Raw genomic sequence first — 19,204 nt, 5'->3', positions numbered from 1 at the left:
AGAATATGAAGTGGTCCTCCATACATATAGAATATGAAGTGTGTATTATAGGTGCACCCTGGGGGATGTCATGAGTGATTCAACATAGTATCAACTTCATCACCACAGTCATACCCTATTAGCTCCCATACACATGTCCAGCATGATCATGACTACCAACATTTGTGATTCCATAACTTCTGACATGTCTCTGTAATAATTCATTATTCATGATCACCTCTGTATTCATATATATTTATATATATATCATATATATTCATATATATATCATGTCCATGTTTTGGTGACTGATACAGTATTTCTATTAATCATGAATACCGTAGTAGTATTCCAAACTGGAAGACGTATCCAAAGTGCCTACATTTTCTCATGGGCGTCCCCAGCAGGAATCTAACCCATAATTATGATGTTGCTAGTGCCATACTCTTATCAACTGAGCCACACAGGACCACAACACTAATTTGACCTGATTATGGTCTACATAGATAGTGGTTGAATGTCATGTAAGGAAGGCTATTTAAATATTATTATTGCCTAGCCTTGTAGACATAGGAGGGATTTTCATGAACTGAATAAAAATATATTTCGAATGACGTCACCGAGGCAGAGACTGCAGTGGCTAAGCGAAATGGGCCATTTAAAGGTTATAGTGTCACATGAGCTCCAGCTAGAAAATGTGACTCACCACATAGGCTACGTGCTTCAAACTGGGCTTGTTGGTTGTCTTATTCCAGGTTCTCCTGAAATCAAAGTATTGCTAAATGGTCTATAGTTGGCCAGGGTTTCTCAAACTCGGTCCTGGGGCCCTCCCTGGGTGCACATTTAGGTCATTGCCTTGCACTACACAGCTGATTCAAATAGCCAACTCATCATGAAGCTTTGATTATTTGAATCAGCTGTGTAGTGCTAGGGCAAGAACCAAAACGTGCACCCCATGGAGGGCCCCATGACCGACTTTGGGAAGCCCTGTTGTAGTAGGCTACCCTTTTCACACTACTGAGCCAGTCAAGCTGTACTGCACCGGCCTGGTTACACATCCACCATAGTTGGTTGAATATCATCATAGTTTCCCTTCATTATCATGTCAAAAGTACGAGTTGAGGTGTCATTCAAATATTCCAATTATGTTGGACCAGTGAAGCATGTAACTTCCTACTCCTCTCCATCATCAACCTCACAACGGATCACTTAGACATGTACATCCTCCAGGTTTTAGGAACAATCTGAGGAACTGCCCATCCAAAAGAATTCATGCTTTGGCATGTTTTTGTGAGATGTTTCGTGTGAAATCACAAAGGTGTATTTACAAGCAGTAAGCTAACATTGTAACGTTTTAACAAGCAGTAAGCTAACATTGTAACGTTCCTAGCCATTTCGCACATTTGGGCATTGCTAGGTGGCTTTGTAGATTTGAATTACATTTTCCATTGTTATTTTTTATTATTTGAGGAATTCAGTTCTATAATATATGACATAATATAATGCTGACCAACCGTTTTACGCTCGTTCTGCATTATTTAGCATACCAGTTACGTAGCTGCATTTAAGATCACATTTTTACTCAGAGCAACTGCCCGAGGCCAACAACTGTGAATTGGGAGCCATCTTCCTAAAGATAGATAGTGAGATTTGTAATGCAGAACAAAATGAAGCCATTGCAATAATGTGGCTGGCTGGCTGGCTGGCTGCAGGTCAAAAAGGTTTTGTTCAGTAGAAATTATGAGAGATGAGAGGCACTCTTAAAATGAACTGCTGGAAAATTAAATGCCTTCTCCCTCTCTCTTTGGGGTCTGAAATGGATATTGATAAGTGGTTATAAAATGTCAGAATGTGTAGGCCTATTTTTTTCATCTTATCTAAAATGTGGTTATCAAGGAACATTTTACAAAAAATGTATTGTATCCTTTTACAGATTCAGAGGTTTTGTACAGGAACCGAGACGGCCACGTCATCAAGTTCAACTTTGCTTTAAACGAAACAGAAATGATCCTGAGAAATAGCACGTTTGTAAGTAGCTTGCCACCAATGGGTCCCCCTCTCTAACCTCAATTGACCGATCAGCATTCATAACACAGTACCATATTGACCCATCAACATTCATGACGCAGTACAATATTGACCCATCAGCATTCATAACACAGTACCATATTGACCCATCAACATTCATAACGCAGTACCATATTGACCCATCAGCATTCATAACACAGTACCATATTGACCCATCAACATTCATAACACAGTACCATATTGACCCATCAACATTCATAACACAGTACCATATTGACCCATCAGCATTCATAACACAGTACCATATTGATTGATCAGCATTCATAACACAGTACCATATTGACCCATCAGCATTCATAACACAGTACCATATTGACCCATCAGCATTCATAACAAAGTACAATATTGATCTATCAGCATTAATAACACAGTACCATATTGATCCATAAGCATTCATAACACAGTACTATATTGATCTATCAGCATTCATAACACAGTACTATATTGATCCATAAGCATTCAAAACACAGTACTATATTGATCTATCAGCATTCATACACAGTACCATATTGACCCACCCATCAGCATTCATAACACAGTACCATATTGATCCATAAGCATTCATAACACAGTACTATATTAACCCATCAACATTCATAACACAGTACCATATTGACCCATCAGCATTCATAACACAGTACCATATTGCATAGAAATATCAAAGCTGAGCACATTGTCATTATTTGCCTCCTGTAGCATTGTGATAAATCAATTTAAATATTGAAAATGTGTGGGCTACGGAGAAAAATATGGCATAGACTGCTACAAGCACAGGAAAGTTCCAGGGGATAAAGGATGTGTGGTTGTGAGACATTGCGGTGGAAACGTAGGTCTGAGCAGGTGTGATGTCATTGATGTTTGATGAAATGTCTGTCTGTCTGTTTATTGTCTTTTGTTTATGTATGGTTGTTATTGTTTGAGAAAAAATGATATAATCGTTTAAAAAAAAGACTGATCTGACAGGTCATGTTTTATGTGTTGCATAAGGCTAAGCGGCTTTTGACTGTCATTGGCAGGCTTGCTTTTTGCCATTTAATAATCTAACTGGGCGGAAAGCAGGGCACCATTAATCCCTGATTAATGTTTAGACATGCTAGCTACAATTTTGGGTGGAAAGGTTATATGCCTGTGATTGTAATAGCATGGTACAGTATACAGGCTGTGTATTGGTTTACCATCATCTGAATTATTTCTGAGATCTACAGTGCATTCGGTAATTATTCAGATCCCCTCCATTGTTCCACATTATGTTACGTTATAGCCTTATTCTTAAATTGATTAAATACTTTTTTCTCAATAAATCTACACACAATACCCCATAATGACAAAGCAAAAACATATATATATATTTTTTTTTGGGGGGGGGGGGGGGGTGTATTAAAAATGAAAAACAGAAGTACCTTATTTACAGACCCTTTGCTTTGAGACTTGAAATTGAGCTCAGGTGCATCCTGTTTCCATGTTTCTACAACTTGATTGGAGTCCACCTGTGGTACATTTAGTTGATTGGACATAATTTGGTAAGGCACACATCTATCTATATAAGCACCCACAGTTGACCGTGCATGTCAGAGCAAAAACCAAGCCATGAGGTCGAAGGAATTGTCCATAGAGCTTTGAGACAGGACTGTGTCGAGGCACAGACTTGAGGAAGACTACCAAAAAATGTCTGCAGCGTCGAATGTCCCCAAGAACACAGTGGGCTTCATCATTCTTAAATGGAAGAAGTTTGGAACCACCAAGACTCTTCCTAGAGCTGGCCTCCCGGCCAAACTGAGAAGCAATCGGGTGGAGATGGGCCTTGGTCAGAGAGGTGACCAAGAACCCGATGGTCACTCTGACAGATATCCAGAGTTCCTCTGAGGAGATGGGAGAACCTTCCAGAAGGACAACCATCTCTTCTGCACTCCACCAATCAGGCCTTTATGGTAGGGTGGCCAGACGGAAGAAACTCCTCAGTATAAGAAACATGACAGCCAGCTTGGAATTTGCCAAAAGGAACCTAAATGACTCTCAGACCATGAGAAACAAGATTCTCTGGTCTGATGAAACCAAGACATCAACTCTTTGGCTTGAATGCCAAGCATCACTCCTGGAGGAAAACTGGCACCATCCCTACATTGAATCATGGGGGTGGCAGCATCAAGACTAGTCAGGATCAATAGAAAGATGAACGAAGCAAAGTACAGAGAGATCCTTGATGAAAACCTGCTCCATAGCGCTCAGGACCTCAGACTGGAGTGAAGGTTCCCTTTCCAACAGGACAACAATTTTAAGCACACAGCCAAGACAATGCAGGAGTGGCTTCGGGACAAGTCTCTAAATGTCTTTGAGTGGCCCAGCCAGAGCCCGGACTTGAACCCGATCAATCATGTCTGGAGAGACGTGACAATAGCTGTGCAGCAACTCTCCCTATCCAACCATACAGAGCTTGAGAGGATCTGCAGAGAAAAATGGAATATACTCCCCAAATACAGGTGTGTCAAGCGTGAAGCTTTATGCCCAAGAAGGCTGTAATCACTGCCAAAGGTGCTTCAGCAAAGTACTCGGTAAAGGGTCTGAATACTTATGTAACTGTGATAAATTGTTGTTGTTTTTTTACAAAAAAACTGTTTTTGCTTATGGGGTATTGTGTGTAGATTAATGAGGGAAAAACATTTTTGAAATACATTTTAGAATAAGGCTGTAACGTAACAAAATGTGGAAAAAGTCAAGGGGTCTGAATACTTTCCAAATGTACTGTGTGCACAAGATACTTCCTAGATCTATGTACAAGATACGTCCTAGATCTATGTACAATATACTTCCTAGATCTATGTACAAGATACTTCCTAGATCTATGTACAATATACGTCCTAGATCTATGTACAAGATACTTCTTAGATCTATGTACAAGATACTTCCTAGATCTATGTACAATATGTGTTAACCTTTAGATGTTTTATTTGTGACTTCTGTCTTTCCCTTGTCCTAGGTGTCTTTCAAAGTTGCCAAATATTCTCTCTCTCCAGACATGAAATATGTGCTATTCGCTTACGAAGTGAAACAGGTAGGATAGGAATAGTCGTTAACCTTCCTGTTGTGTTCGTTTCATGTTAATTCATTCTGTGTTCCCGGTCTAAAATGACCGCCTCATTATAGCTGATTAGCAATCCATAATAATATATGTATATTATCACCTAATGTTGTGTTAGATCTTTTTGATCAAATTATGTTATTGTGAACATTACAAGTTTTGAACTTCTATTTGCTATTTATGGCCTGTAGGCCTCATTGACCTGAGCTCATACAACTCGTTTTTGAGTTTTAAAAAAGCATCATGTATGGATTATTTTGACTATAACAAATACTCAGATGAAACACATTGTGCTATTTATCACAGACTACTTCACTGTCAGTTTCCTGGCCTCTCTCCTCCTCACCAGTGTCATGATCAAAGATATGATCAAGAGCTTCACATACAGTATATCACCTGGTCATTGTGCTGCCACAGAATGAATTGTGAGCAAGGCCTCAAAAAAGCTTTATATACCAGAGCTGCGAGAAAAGTTCTATATATTATTTAACCAATGTTGCGATTGTTTGTGAGAATGCCAACAGGTGTTGTTTCCGTGGGGGAAATATTCTATTGGGGAAAGGTTCCCGTGGGGGTTGCCATGGAAGCCAAGAATGGGAGTGAGGTGTGTGTGTGATCAAACACACATGCATGTGGGGATCTGGGAGAGGAAGTGTGTCACTCTGATGAATGGGCATGTGCCGGAACTCAATTTATACACTAATTGTAGTCTCACAGATTCATTTCTAATGACCAGTAATTTTTGACTGGGAACACCACAGGTGTACAAAAGTTAAATAAAACACCCAAAATGTAATGAACATCATCTAAATGTATTTTCAATGTGTTCAAATGCCCTGTTTGGACAAATTCGTGGAACCTTATGACAATCAGATTAAATGAACTACATTTTTCAGAGAGAAAACTTGTAAATCGGTCCAATTTGACCGGAACACAACAGGAGGGTTAAATGACTGTTGTTTGTTATTTACCAATACACTTTTAAATAACAGTTACGAGAGATAAACATGTCAACACGTTCAGTACAACGTCACAGGGCATTATTAGTATACAAACAGTCAACTGAATACAATTGTCTTCCACCAGAGCAGTATATGAGATATGAATCACCTTTCAGCCAAATAAATAAATAAATAAATAACCAAACACGAACCCAGTGCAAATGTTTCAGCTAACCAAAAGAAAAATGGAACTACAGAATATATCAGTGTTTCCCATGACCCTAAGCATAGGTTGAGTCTCAATTGTTATTCCCTGATTCCTAGCCTCTTTCCTCGCCCCATTCTCAGAATGCATAGGAGGAGAAGGTCCGAAGGAAATCTCAGATTTCTGTTTTAATGCGTTTTGAGAAGGACGCGAGGAGAGGGGACGCGACGATTCAAGGAAATTTCAATTGAGATTCGCCCATAAGAAGGAGACCAAACCGCAAATGGGCTCTGATCAGAAATCAGATTGCACCAGCTTGGTTAATGGCGGGTGTACTGACCTCATTGAGGTTTTATCTTCTTTTTCTTTCTTTATTCACCTTTTATGTGTTTTTACGTATTAATATTTAAGCCCAAACCAGGGATCTGTCATTGATTTCCTCTTTGTTTAATGGCTGGATCGCTGGCAACCAAGGTTTGGGAACATTGCACTAGAATGGGATTCCCTAGAGAATGGACTGATGCAAATGTTGTTTAGTTGTGTTATGCATTATTATTATGCAGTATCGGTGGTGTGCAGCCAAGTTTGCATGATGATTAACCTTACCTGACAGCTGAAGAGTTGCGTTGGCTCCCTGAGCTGTGCGGGCTAACACAGTCTTGAATTATTTTCGGAAACAGTTACATTGTGGAATCCCGACACTTGGTTTCTAACATGATTCATTTGCATCCTATATGCTTTATTGTTGTCTATTATTTATTGTAACATTAATTGTCAATACTTTTAATTTCAGGTGTATAGACATTCCTATACTGCAGCGTACATTGTTTACAACATCCACACAAGGTAAGAGACTGAATGGACTGGTTGATGCTTCGTGTCTTGTATTGACATGCATGCTGAAGAACATACCGCATTATGTATGATACACCCCATCTTTGACATCTCTAGTTCAACAACAGATGGGGTTTGTTCATGTCTGTCTGCCTGTCTTTGTGTACTTTTGTGCGCGTCCTTGTGTTTCAGAGAGGTGTGGGAGTTGAATCCTCCGGAGGTCCAGAATGCAGTGCTCCAGCATGCAGCGTGGGGTGTGAAGGGACAGCAGCTGGTGAGTCTCTCCTCTTCTATGATGCCATACACTTCCTCGTTTCCCTCTCTCTCTCACCCAATCGGAAATCAACCTATGGGCACGGCTCCTAGACTGTCACAGATGCCTCATCACACATATCAAAGAAATTGATAGGTGTGAGCATTATTGATGGATTTTGTACAGTGTTCCATCAAGATGTGTTGAATGTGCTTTTCTAGCATGCGGGAGACTCGGTTTCAAACCCAGTCGTCACACTAGGGGTTGGTATAAAATTTGCCGTATTTATATTTGTTATGATGACCAGTTGTGGTACAGTTTCTCATGTGAAGGAGTATAAAGCACCATTTGCTGTATATCAGGCGGCCATTGTGACAGCAGGTGGTCCTGTTACAGATGGGGATGCAGACTACGCTTTTCCCGGACCAGACACTTGAGCATCTGTTACTCTGTTCGGAGTTTTTTGGGTCACAAACAAAACCCAGCATGCGATTTTTGTCTTGCCGAACATCTGGCGGTCTAACAAAGCACACTTGATTGTTAAAAGGGTACAAAAGTGAACATGTGAAATTAACTGATTGAAGAAGAGAATACTGAAGTTTAGCAATATATAGTCATTAGTCAATGCTACCCATTACGGTGCACTTTAATTCCTGATATGGATCATAAATGGAAATCAGTCATAAAATCACTAACATATTTCTCTGGCAGTGAACTAGTGCTGTATTATAGATACTGATGGGAATCAGAGTCTGGCTTTTGCTGTGCTATAGTTGTATAGCCCCCATGCAAAGCGCAACTACAATTCTCTTTACTCTCATTTCAGATCTACATCTTTGAAAACAACATCTATTACCAATCAGATGTGCAGAGCAATTCTCTTAGGATTACTTCGTCGGGAGAGGAAGGAGTCATATTTAATGGAATCGCTGACTGGCTGTATGAAGGTTTGTCTGAATGCCTTGTACCCAAGAACACAATGTCAGGAAAGGTATTCCAGACATTGGAAATAAATAATGTTCAGCCACAAAGGAATTCATCACTTTCACAGTTGAACGGCTCTCAGTCACATTCAGGGTCGGATGGAATAAGAATTCAAAATGAACTCTACTAACGATATTAGTCCCATTTCTGAAGGATAAATGAGAACTAACTCCGAATTTTTATCAAAGTTAATTAAATATAGATGAAGGAAAGTCATTATTTCACTACAGCAGTGTTGTCTCCTCATGAATGGGCCATAATCCACACATTGTTCCATGCTCAGGGATAGCAGGGACAATTTCATTCACAATTTGCACTTATTATTTACAGCTTAATGATGAATTGTAGCTCTGACTTAATTAAGACCAATTGTGTGTTTTATCTACATCAGCTCAAAACAATGTCCGTCAAAAAACTAAGAATTCTTCATTTGTCATCCTCTTGACATATATTCAACAAGGTTGTGTAAAACACAGATTTCCAATTGATGCAGATACAAATTCTAACTTTCTCTTAACTTCACTTACAGTAACATATTGCTCTTATACAGTATATAGCAACTTCAAGTACTGGTGTACAGAAGAAGCCTATATTCATGTGGATAGGACTCGATCCGAAGAAGAAAAAAACAATAGTATAGTTCAGAGTTGAATTGATGGCAGTTGGGTCCTTGTGTTTTCAGAGGAGATTCTGCAGTCACACATAGCACACTGGTGGTCACCTGACGGAGAGAGACTGGCCTTCCTCATGATCAACGATACCCTGGTACCTACCATGTTCCTGCCCCGGTTCACTGGCAGCCCCTACCCCAGGTCACAGGAGTACCCATACCCCAAGGTAATGGAAATATGCGATATAATGGGACAGCATGCTGCCGAAGAAAGTGCAGCTATCTATCTATCTGTGTCATTATTTTGCCTCCATTGGTGAAATTGTGCTTGTTTGTTTGAAAAACAACACTGTAACTATTGTGTGTCTTTGTTGATTCACACAGTATACTAGATTTGAGCTTTGGAAATCACGTCTCTGTGCTATCGACTGATGCGTTGTATTACATGTGCTGCAGGTCGATACAACAACTATGGCTATCGAGTTATCGAGATTATCCTGTGCATAGAGTTGGTTAGAAATACTGCTCACATCAAGGTCTTATATTCTGGTAGATCAAGTATTTATGGAGTCTCAACAAAAGGGAAATTGGAAACTGAATAAATGATTAGACAAAATGATCAGAACACTGCTCAGATTTTATAGGTGGTAATGGCGCTTCTAACAAAGGCTGTGATGGTTATGGAATTTTGAATTACGGTTATTTGTCAGCCAAATGGTCACGTTTATAGTTACAAGTATAACCGTTCGAATAGCAAAGAAAAAGTAGCACATCTTCTCCTCTCTCTCCTGACTGCACGTCTGGTCTTTTTGAATGCCCGGTTGTCTACAGTCTACAGTCAGCTGTCTACAGTCTACAGTCAGCTTTTATCTTCTCTCATCTCTCCTTACATTGGTTGTTCGTGAATCAGGCTTACTCTTACTTATTGCTTTTAGGTCAACTTTGTCAACTTACAAATTACGTTCTTCATCCATAATCGTTGTTTACACGATTATAGAATTACCGTGCCAGCCCTACTTCTAACACATCTACATCTGCCAGAACAAAGAAGCCTGCTTGTATGAGGTATTCACAATGATATTCTGCCAGTTCAGTCATTCCCTCTCGGGATTTAAAATAAATAGATGATTTGCTCAGTCATCTCTGAGATAATCTCTCGTTGGATGTTAAGCTAGGACAGACATCCAAATGGCCCAGACAAAACAAAGATGTTAACTTCTTGATTCTACTTGAGACGCATATGTCTCAAGTAGGCACCTGGAAATGCAAATGCGCTACGCTAAATGCTAAATGTACTCGTTAAAACTCAAACCTTGTATCAAAATTCACAAGCAGGGTATTGAATTAAAGCTACACTCGTTGTGAACCTAGCCAACAAGTCAGATTTTTAAAATGCTTTTCGGCGAAAGCATGAGAAGGTATTATCTGATAGCATGCACCACCTCAAAATGCCTGAATGCGACGTAAACAAAGACTCTGCTTATCCGACGCAGCACAAAACGCAGAAATAAAATATAAAACATTCATTACCTTTGACGAGCTTCTTTCTTGGCACTCCTATATGCCCCATAAACATCACTATTGGGTATTTTTTTTGTTTAAATCGGTCCATATATACCCAAAATAGCTTTCTATGGAAGCTGTGTCATTCAGAAAAAAACATCGTTTTTAAACGCTGCGTCATTTTTTTAAATTAAAAAAGTCTACGATAAACTTTCACAAAACACTTCGAAATCCTTTTGTAATCCAACTTTAGGTATTAGTAAACGTTTATAATCTATCAAAATGATTACAGGGCGATGTATATTCAATAGCTCCTCGTCTGCAAATCAATGGCTGCCAATGTCCACATTTACAGCGTCCTGGTGGAGACTGGAAGAAACGGAAGCCAGATAGTTGGATTTTCCAACAAAAAATTCAATTGAAAATGACGACAATGGCGACATCGTGTGGAATTTGTATGAATTGCATGCAGGTCGATATTAAATTTTGTCCTCTTTTAACAACCCATGAAAGTGACTTATGGAAATTATTTTTAGCTTTCAGAGAGCAGTTTTTCTTGCGTTTTTCAATGAAACACACGATCTGTTATAGTCACAGCCGTGATTTAACCAGTTTTAGAAACTTCAGAGTGTTTTCTATCCACACATACTAATCATATGCATATACTATATTCCTGGCATGAGTAGCAGGACGCTGAAAAGTTGCGCGATTTTTAACAGAATGTTCGAAAAAGGAGGGGGTAGAAGTAAGAGAGTGCAGACATCCAAATGGTCTAGACAAAACAAAAGTCTTTAGCTAGGACAGACATCCAAATGGTCCAGAGATGTTAAGCTAGGGCAGACATCCAAATGGTCCAGGCAAAACAAAGATGTTAAGCTAGGACAGACATCCAAATGGTCTAGACAAAACAAAGATGTTAAGCTAGGACATACATCCAAATTGTCCAGACAAAACAAAGATGTTAAGCTAGGGCAGATATCCAAATGGTCCAGACAAAACAAAGATGTTAACCTAGGGCAGACATCCAAATGGTCTAGACAAAACAAAGATGTTAAGCTAGGACAGACATCCAAATGGTCCAGAGATGTGAAGCTAGGACAGACATCCAAATGGTCCAGAGATGTTAAGCTAGGACAGATATCCAAATGGTCCAGAGATGTTAAGCTAGGACAGATATCCAAATGGTCCAGAGATGTTAAGCTAGGACAGATATCCAAATGGTCTAGACAAAACAAAGATGTTAAGCTAGGACAGACATCCAAATGGTCCAGAGATGTTAAGCTAGGACAGATATCCAAATGGTCCAGAGATGTTAAACTAGGACAGATATCCAAATGGTCCAGAGATGTTAAGCTAGAACAGATATCCAAATGGTCCAGAGATGTTAAACTAGGACAGATATCCAAATGGTCCAGAGATGTTAAGCTAGAACAGATATCCAAATGGTCCAGAGATGTTAAGCTAGGGCAGAAATCCAAATGGTCCAGGCAAAACAAAGATGTTAAGCTAGGACAGATATCCAAATGGTCCAGGCAAAACAAAGATGTTAAGCTAGGACAGATATCCAAATGGTCCAGGCAAAACAAAGATGTTAAGCTAGGACAGACATCCAAATTGTCCAGAGATGTTAAGCTAGGACAGACATCCAAATGGTCCAGGCAAAACAAAGATGTTAAGCTAGGACAGATATCCAAATGGTCCAGGCAAAACAAAGATGTTAAGCTAGGACAGATATCCAAATGGTCTAGACAAAACAAAGATGTTAAGCTAGGACAGACATCCAAATGGTCCAGAGATGTTAAGCTAGGACAGACGTCCAAATGGTCCAGGCAAAACAAAGATGTTAAGCTAGGACAGATATCCAAATGTTCTAGACAAAACAAAGATGTTAAGCTAGGACAGACATCCAAATGGTCCAGAGATGTTAAGCTAGGACAGACGTCCAAATGGTCCAGGCAAAACAAAGATGTTAAGAAGATAATAACCTGTGAGGTCATTTGAAACATTGATTGTTAGCCTAGTTTATAATGAGTTGCTGAATATCCACTGTTCATGCACCTTGGTTTGAAAGCGGTGTAGCAACAGTATTTGTTTTTCTCGGAAATACTTAATAATTGACCTTATGAGGATCTTTTTGCTGACAGGCTGGCCAGCCCAACCCTACAGTCAGGCTGTTGGTGGTGAACCTGTACGGTCCCACACACACTCAGGAGCTGGTACCACCTGATGGCCTGAGAGGAAGGTGAGGAAGACACATTATTCTGGCAGCCCCTTAGTTCTTTTAGTGTGCATTTGTAATTGTTGTGGTGCCACCAGGCTTGTCGGGTTATTCTTTGCATGTTATTTCTTTACTAACCGTTATAACCAGTATTCGACAATTGAATCTGTATGGCTGCATGTTTAATTGTTTCCAGGGGCAGACTGGGACCAGAAATCGGTATTGTCATTTCTAACACACCGGCTCATTTTTTCCTTGAAACCCCCACACTGGTCCATTATATTCCTCAAGGCCCCCACATTGGCCCATTTTTCCCATTGAGGCTCCAATTATTAGCCTGAATGGTTTCATTTTGCATGAAAAATCTAGGTTAAAGAGGCCCATAGACTAAAAATGAACCAGCCCATCTGGCATTTGCCCAAAATGCCAGAAGGCCAGTCCGCCCCTGATTGTTACAGTGCATGTTTGATCAAGTCCCATTCACAAGTACACAACCATCATTCAGAAATATGATTCAAATGGCCCGGAGAAGTAGTTGCTCTACATCTGAACATGTGTCTGACGTTGACCTAGAGAACACTATGTGAGTATGGTGAAGTGGATCAGCAACACCCATGCAGCGGTTCGATGGCTCAACCGGCCCCAGAATGTGTCCTTCCTCACTGTGTGCGACGCCACTGTCGGATCCTGTGTACAGGTGGGTTTTTTCCTTCATCTATGCTAAGGTGGTCCTCCCTAGAAAAGGGTTTTATTGGCGTCGTCTGTGTCGTACTCCATGTTGGATCTAAGACGTGTTCCTTCACTTGAATTTCAGAAACATGAGGAAGCTTCAGATCTCTGGCTCACCAGACAGGTAAGTTTGAAATGTTAATGTTCTATAATATTAGCACATTCATATTTCTATCTAGTAACATTTTATTTGAATGCTACTGTGTGCTTGATGTGGTCCGCATTGTGCTGCAATTTTAAAACAGTGAGTATTGTATCTATATGCTAATAGTAAAGAGGAAATTGATGCACTTTGACTGTCCCTTAAAATCCAATGTCCTCAGAACCAGAAGCCAGTGTTTTCAAAGGACAGGAGCAGGTTTTTCCTGACCATACCAGTGAAGCAGGGGGGACAAGGAGACTTCCATCATATTGCCATGTTCACCAAATCGGTGGGTGCTGTCATACTCCAATTCTGAAATACACCTTGGTCATCTTGTCGTTCTCCGGCTTTTTCAGGGCTCACTTTGTGTCTTTAAAAAACAACAACATTTTTACATGTTTTTTATCGAGATTGGAAAAAAAAATCACAATTTGTCTTTTCTCAGTTCAGAAGTGATCAAAATGATGTCCGTCACTTGACGTCAGGCAACTGGGAGGTGACCAAGATATTAGCTTATGATGAGGGGGAGCAAACCATGTAAGTCTGGAGAATAGGAGAATAAATGAATGTCATATTTTGTGTTACAGATATGAGCTCAAACAAGTGTTGACCTTTTTTCTATTTTCAAACATCTCTTCTATTTGTAACTGTAGATTATTGTACTTGCCCTGGTTAAAGTCATTCTGCTTTCACCTATATAGATATTTTATCAGTACTCAAGACTCCCCACAAAAGAGACACGTGTACAGGTGAGAAATGATTCCAAAACGTTCTCCCCATCAAGAAATGCGCATGCTGTATGTCGAAAACATTCTTCTCAATAACACCAGACATTTCAGCTGCATTCAAGTAGCTGTTAGCCCTATTCAGCTACAGTGTATCTTACCCCATCCGTATTGCATAGACATAATACATTGTTGAAATGCAATTATCTCAAGAATGCGAAGAAGTGCTTCAACAAACCAACACAAAAATCCCTCTTTCAGTGCATCTACTATTGGTCTGTTCTCTCAACGATGTTTGACCTGTGAGATGAACCAGGAAGCATGCGCGTTCTTTGATGCAGACATCAGCCCGAACAAACAGCATGTTATTCTACAGTGTAAAGGTAAGGTCTGTGCTTTTTCCTTCTGGATATCATTCAGCCAAATACAGCTTTATGTAGTAAAACCCAACCTGTTCTGGGTAATGTATGAGACATGGTTAGGGAGTAATTATGCCATGATGTATTTTATGATACAGTAGCAGATGGCGCCTGGGTCTCCGAACCACTGCTTTAATAAGTATATCCCGCGGGTGACGTCGTTGGGCTCACATAGTCTAGGGTTGCTACGATACTACTATAAAACCATGTTAGGAAATCCTACTGAACATTTGTTCAGTCTCAAAACGATGCCATGCAGTATTGCTAGAGTATCTTCTGTTCCACAGGTCCCGGTGCTCCATCTGTGATGCTGCAGAGTTTTAATGATGTAAACAGTGAGTAATACTAAGTATTGATATGAATTCTCATCTCCTGTACTGTACTGTACTGTACTATTTCCAGTCTGTTTTAATGGTTCCTATTTCATATTTGGCCACGAGATTGTTGGCTGTGTTTCACATCGTGTGAAATACATTTTCAACAGCTGTCCAAATGAAATGTTCTGCCAAGGTTTAAATGAGCATCTGGGAAGTGTTTTTTTAATGCAAATTGTATTGATTTGTCTTTTATATGCCTGGATGCTTTTCAATGATACTGAATATGAGGCATAATTGTACTGAAATGATGTGATTGGTGACAGTCTAAAACAAAGGATCACAGGACATGTGGTTTAGATGCAGTGGCCTATGTGAAGTCAGCCAACTGTATTAGAAAAATGTTCAACTCAAATGAATGTGCTTTGTGAAACAATATGTTGATTGATTTTTCCATCACAGTTTAATACCCCATATAATCGCTATCCTTGTGTCTCTTTACACACAGTGTGTCAATGGTTACTTTCACACTTTATCCTCACAGCTTACTTTATATTGGACAACAACATGCCTCTGAGAGCTGCCTTGGAAATCAAAAAGATCTCTAAGTCAGATGTCAGGGTTATTCCAAGTGAAGACTTTGGTAACTAAATCTTTCTCTCTGTGTATATTTCTGTCTCTGTCTCTGTCTCTGTCTCTGTCTCTCTCTGTCTCTCTCTGTCTCTGTCTCTCTCTCTCTCCCTGTCTCTCTCTCTCTCTCTCAATTCAATTCAATTCAAGGGGCTTTATTGGCATGGGAAACATGTGTCAACATTGCCAAAGCAAGTGAGGTAGATAATATACAAAAGTGAAATAAACAATAAAAATGAACAGTAAACATTACACATACAGAAGTTTCAAAACAATAAAAACATTACAAGTGTCATATTATATGTATATACAGTGTTGTAACAATGTACAAATGGTTAAAGTAAAAAATGGAAAATAAATAAACATAAATATGGGTTGTATTTACAATGGTGTTTGTTCTTCACTGGCTGCCCTTTTCTTGTGGCAACAGGTCACAAATCTTGCTGCTGTGATGGCACACTGTGGTATTTGTGGGCAGTGTGCACATAGCCTGTCTTCTCTTGAGAGCCATGTCTGCCTACGGCGGCCTTTCTCAATAGCAAGGCTATGCTCACTGAGTCTGTACACAGTCAAAGCTTTCCTTAAGTTTGGGTCAGTCACAGTGGTCAGGTATTCTGCCACTGTGTAGTCTCTGTTTCTGTCTCTCTCTCTCTCTCTCTGCTCTATAGTCTGTCGGTCACATTTCTCTCTCTCTCTCTACAGTATATTGTTTATTTTAATAACTACTGTAATTCAGTATTTTCTTCCTCACAGAGCTGCCTTTGAAACTCACCTATCCACTTGACTTTTCTGAATCTCTTCTCTATGGCCTTCTTTTGATTGTGTAAGCATCGCTCCTCTTTCCTAGCGTTCTAACATAGTTACACAGTCTTCAGTACATTTTCATTCAGCAATACGTTTAGAACTGAGTACCTTGAGAACAAACACAATGATTTTCTAAGTCCATGATGTGAGATTATGCTTTCTTTAATTACGGGAATATGTTTTCACATAATATGGAACTTTAAATTTGTCATCTTGTTTGAGAAGCTTGAATTAACCACCCTCTTTCATCCCTCTCCCTCCCCTCTCCCTACCGCCCCTCTCTTAGTGATGGTGGGCCTGGCAGTCAGTCGGTGAGTGATGAGTATGAGCTGGGTTGGGACTCGGTGCTGGTAAGTAGTGATGAGGTGATCGTGGCCAGGCTGGACGGCAGGGGGACAGGCTTCCGGGGCCTGAGAGTCCTGCAGCAGGTCCACCAGCGCCTGGGTACCGTGGATGTTCAGGACCAGATAGCTGCACTGGAGTATGTAACCCCCGACCAGCATGTGATATATATATATATATATATATATATATATATACACTGCTCAAAAAAATAAAGGGAACACTTAAACAACACAATGTAACTCCAAGTCAATCACACTTCTGTGAAATCAAACTGTCCACTTAGGAAGCAACACTGATTGACAATAAATTTCACATGCTGTTTTGCAAATGGACAAACAGGTGGAAATTATAGGCAATTAGCAAGACACCCCAAATAAAGGAGTGGTTCTGCAGGTGACCACTTCTCAGTTCCTATGCTTCCTGGCTGAGGTTTTGGTCACTTTTGAATGCTGGCGGCGCTTTCACTCTAGTGGTAGCATGAGACGGAGTCTACAACCCACACAAGTGGCTCAGGTAGTGCAGCTCACCCAAGATGGCACATCAATGTGAGCTGTGGCAAGAAGGTTTGCTGTGTCTGACAGCGTAGTGTCCAGAGCATGGAGGCGCTACCAGGAGACAAGCCAGTACATCAGGAGACGTGGAGCAGGACCGCTACCTCCGCCTTTGTGCAAGGGGGAGCAGGAGGAGCACTGCCAGAGCCTTGCAAAATGACCTCCAGCAGGCCACAAATGTGCATGTGTCTGCTCAAACGGTCAGAAACAGACTCCATGAGGGTGGTATGAGGGCCCGACGTCCACAGGTGGGGGTTGTGCTTACAGCCCAACACCGTGCAGGATGTTTGGCATTTGCCAGAGAACACCAAGATTGGCAAATTCGCCACTGGCGCCCTGTGCTCTTCACAGATTAAAGCAGGTTCACACTGAGCACATGTGACAGACGTGACAGAGTCTGGAGATGCCGTGGAGAACGTTCTGCTGCCTGCAACATCCTCCAGCATGACCGGTTTGGCGGTGGGTCAGTCATGGTGTGGGGTGGCATTTCTTTGGGGGGCCGCACAGCCCTCCATGTGCTCGCCAGAGGTAGCCTGACTGCCATCAATACCAAGATGATATCCTCAGACCCCTTGTGAGACCATATGCTGTTGCGGTTGGCCCTGGGTTCCTCCTAATGCAAGACAATGCTAGACCTCATGTGGCTGGAGTGTGTCAGCAGTTCCTGCAAGAGGAAGGCATTGATGCTATGGACTGGCCCGCCCGTTCCCCAGACCTGAATCCAATTGAGCACATCTGGGACATCATGTCTCGCTCCATCCACCAACGCCACGTTGCACCACAGACTGTCCAGGAGTTGGCGGATGCTTTAGTCCAGGTCTGGGACGAGATCCCTCAGGAGACCATCCGCCACCTCATCAGGAGCATGCCCAGGCGTTGTAGGGAGGTCATACAGGCACGTGGAGGCCACACACACTACTGAGCCTCATTTTGACTTGTTTTAAGGACATTACATCGAAGTTGGATCAGCCTGTAGTGTGGTTTTCCACTTGAATTTTGAGTGTGACTCCAAATCCAGACCTCCATGGGTTGATAAATTTGATTTCCATTGATAATTTTGTGTGATTTTGTTGTCAGCACATTCAAATATGTAAAGAAAAAAGTATTTAATAAGAATATTTCATTCATTCAGATCTAGGATGTGTTATTTTAGTGTTCCCTTTATTTTTTTGAGCAGTGTATATTTTATCATATCTATATATATGTATTTATTTACATATGATGGGATGTATAGACATTATGGACAGTATTTGTATAGAATATGTATATATATATATATATATAATATAGAATACAATACGATACGATGCGATATACACTATTATATGATATGATACGATATGCAATATATAAGATGTAATGCTATATACAGTGCGGTGCGATGCCATGCAATATGATATAAGACAATACCATAAGACAGGATGTAATATGGTACGACACAATATTTTTCCATTGAAAATGAATGTCATGGTGTGCCCTCTAACTTCACTGTCAGTCATCTGTGTTAAAGCCCCCATGAAATGTCTGTAAAAAATAATTAGTCATTCTGTTTTGGGTTGCATTTATTTTTTACTCATTACAGATACTTGATGACACTCCCATACATTGACCGCGCGCGGATCGGAATCTACGGAAAGGCAAGTTTAACGGCTGTCTTTCAGTTGATCACCATGCTTCACACTCACGGGCGTGTTCAACAAGTGAAGGTGTTTCTTCTCTTTCCAGGGATACGGTGCTTACCTCACCTTGATGCTTCTGAGGTCCACTGCGCTGATTAAGTGTGCAGCTGCTAATTCCCCAGTGGTTGACTGGAAACTTTACGGTGAGTAATGTCTCCATGATCGTACCCTTTAG

The 19,204-nt window shown here is 40.6% G+C and overlaps 1 protein-coding gene across 2 annotated transcripts in view; it reads left to right on the top strand.

Moving 5' to 3' along the window:
- LOC139413009 (inactive dipeptidyl peptidase 10-like) overlaps positions 1–19,204 on the top strand; it is a 46,371-nt gene that overhangs the window by 22,245 nt on the left and 4,922 nt on the right. For both annotated transcript variants that reach the window (XM_071159973.1, XM_071159972.1), the window contains exons 4-22: positions 1,913–2,007; positions 5,042–5,116; positions 7,083–7,135; positions 7,316–7,397; positions 8,203–8,323; positions 9,043–9,197; positions 12,618–12,715; positions 13,265–13,388; positions 13,506–13,544; positions 13,744–13,851; positions 14,008–14,099; positions 14,264–14,311; positions 14,549–14,670; positions 14,994–15,041; positions 15,565–15,663; positions 16,404–16,473; positions 16,741–16,935; positions 18,933–18,987; positions 19,076–19,172. In XM_071159973.1, coding sequence (XP_071016074.1) covers positions 1,913–2,007; positions 5,042–5,116; positions 7,083–7,135; positions 7,316–7,397; positions 8,203–8,323; positions 9,043–9,197; positions 12,618–12,715; positions 13,265–13,388; positions 13,506–13,544; positions 13,744–13,851; positions 14,008–14,099; positions 14,264–14,311; positions 14,549–14,670; positions 14,994–15,041; positions 15,565–15,663; positions 16,404–16,473; positions 16,741–16,935; positions 18,933–18,987; positions 19,076–19,172 — 1,776 coding nt within the window. The remainder of the gene's footprint in view (positions 1–1,912; positions 2,008–5,041; positions 5,117–7,082; positions 7,136–7,315; positions 7,398–8,202; positions 8,324–9,042; positions 9,198–12,617; positions 12,716–13,264; positions 13,389–13,505; positions 13,545–13,743; positions 13,852–14,007; positions 14,100–14,263; positions 14,312–14,548; positions 14,671–14,993; positions 15,042–15,564; positions 15,664–16,403; positions 16,474–16,740; positions 16,936–18,932; positions 18,988–19,075; positions 19,173–19,204) is intronic.

This window comes from Oncorhynchus clarkii, chromosome 7 (genome assembly GCF_045791955.1).
Source record: "Oncorhynchus clarkii lewisi isolate Uvic-CL-2024 chromosome 7, UVic_Ocla_1.0, whole genome shotgun sequence".
Taxonomy (NCBI): domain Eukaryota; kingdom Metazoa; phylum Chordata; class Actinopteri; order Salmoniformes; family Salmonidae; genus Oncorhynchus; species Oncorhynchus clarkii.
Note: the sequence above shows the minus strand (reverse complement) of the source record. Positions and strands in the feature narration are given on the sequence as shown.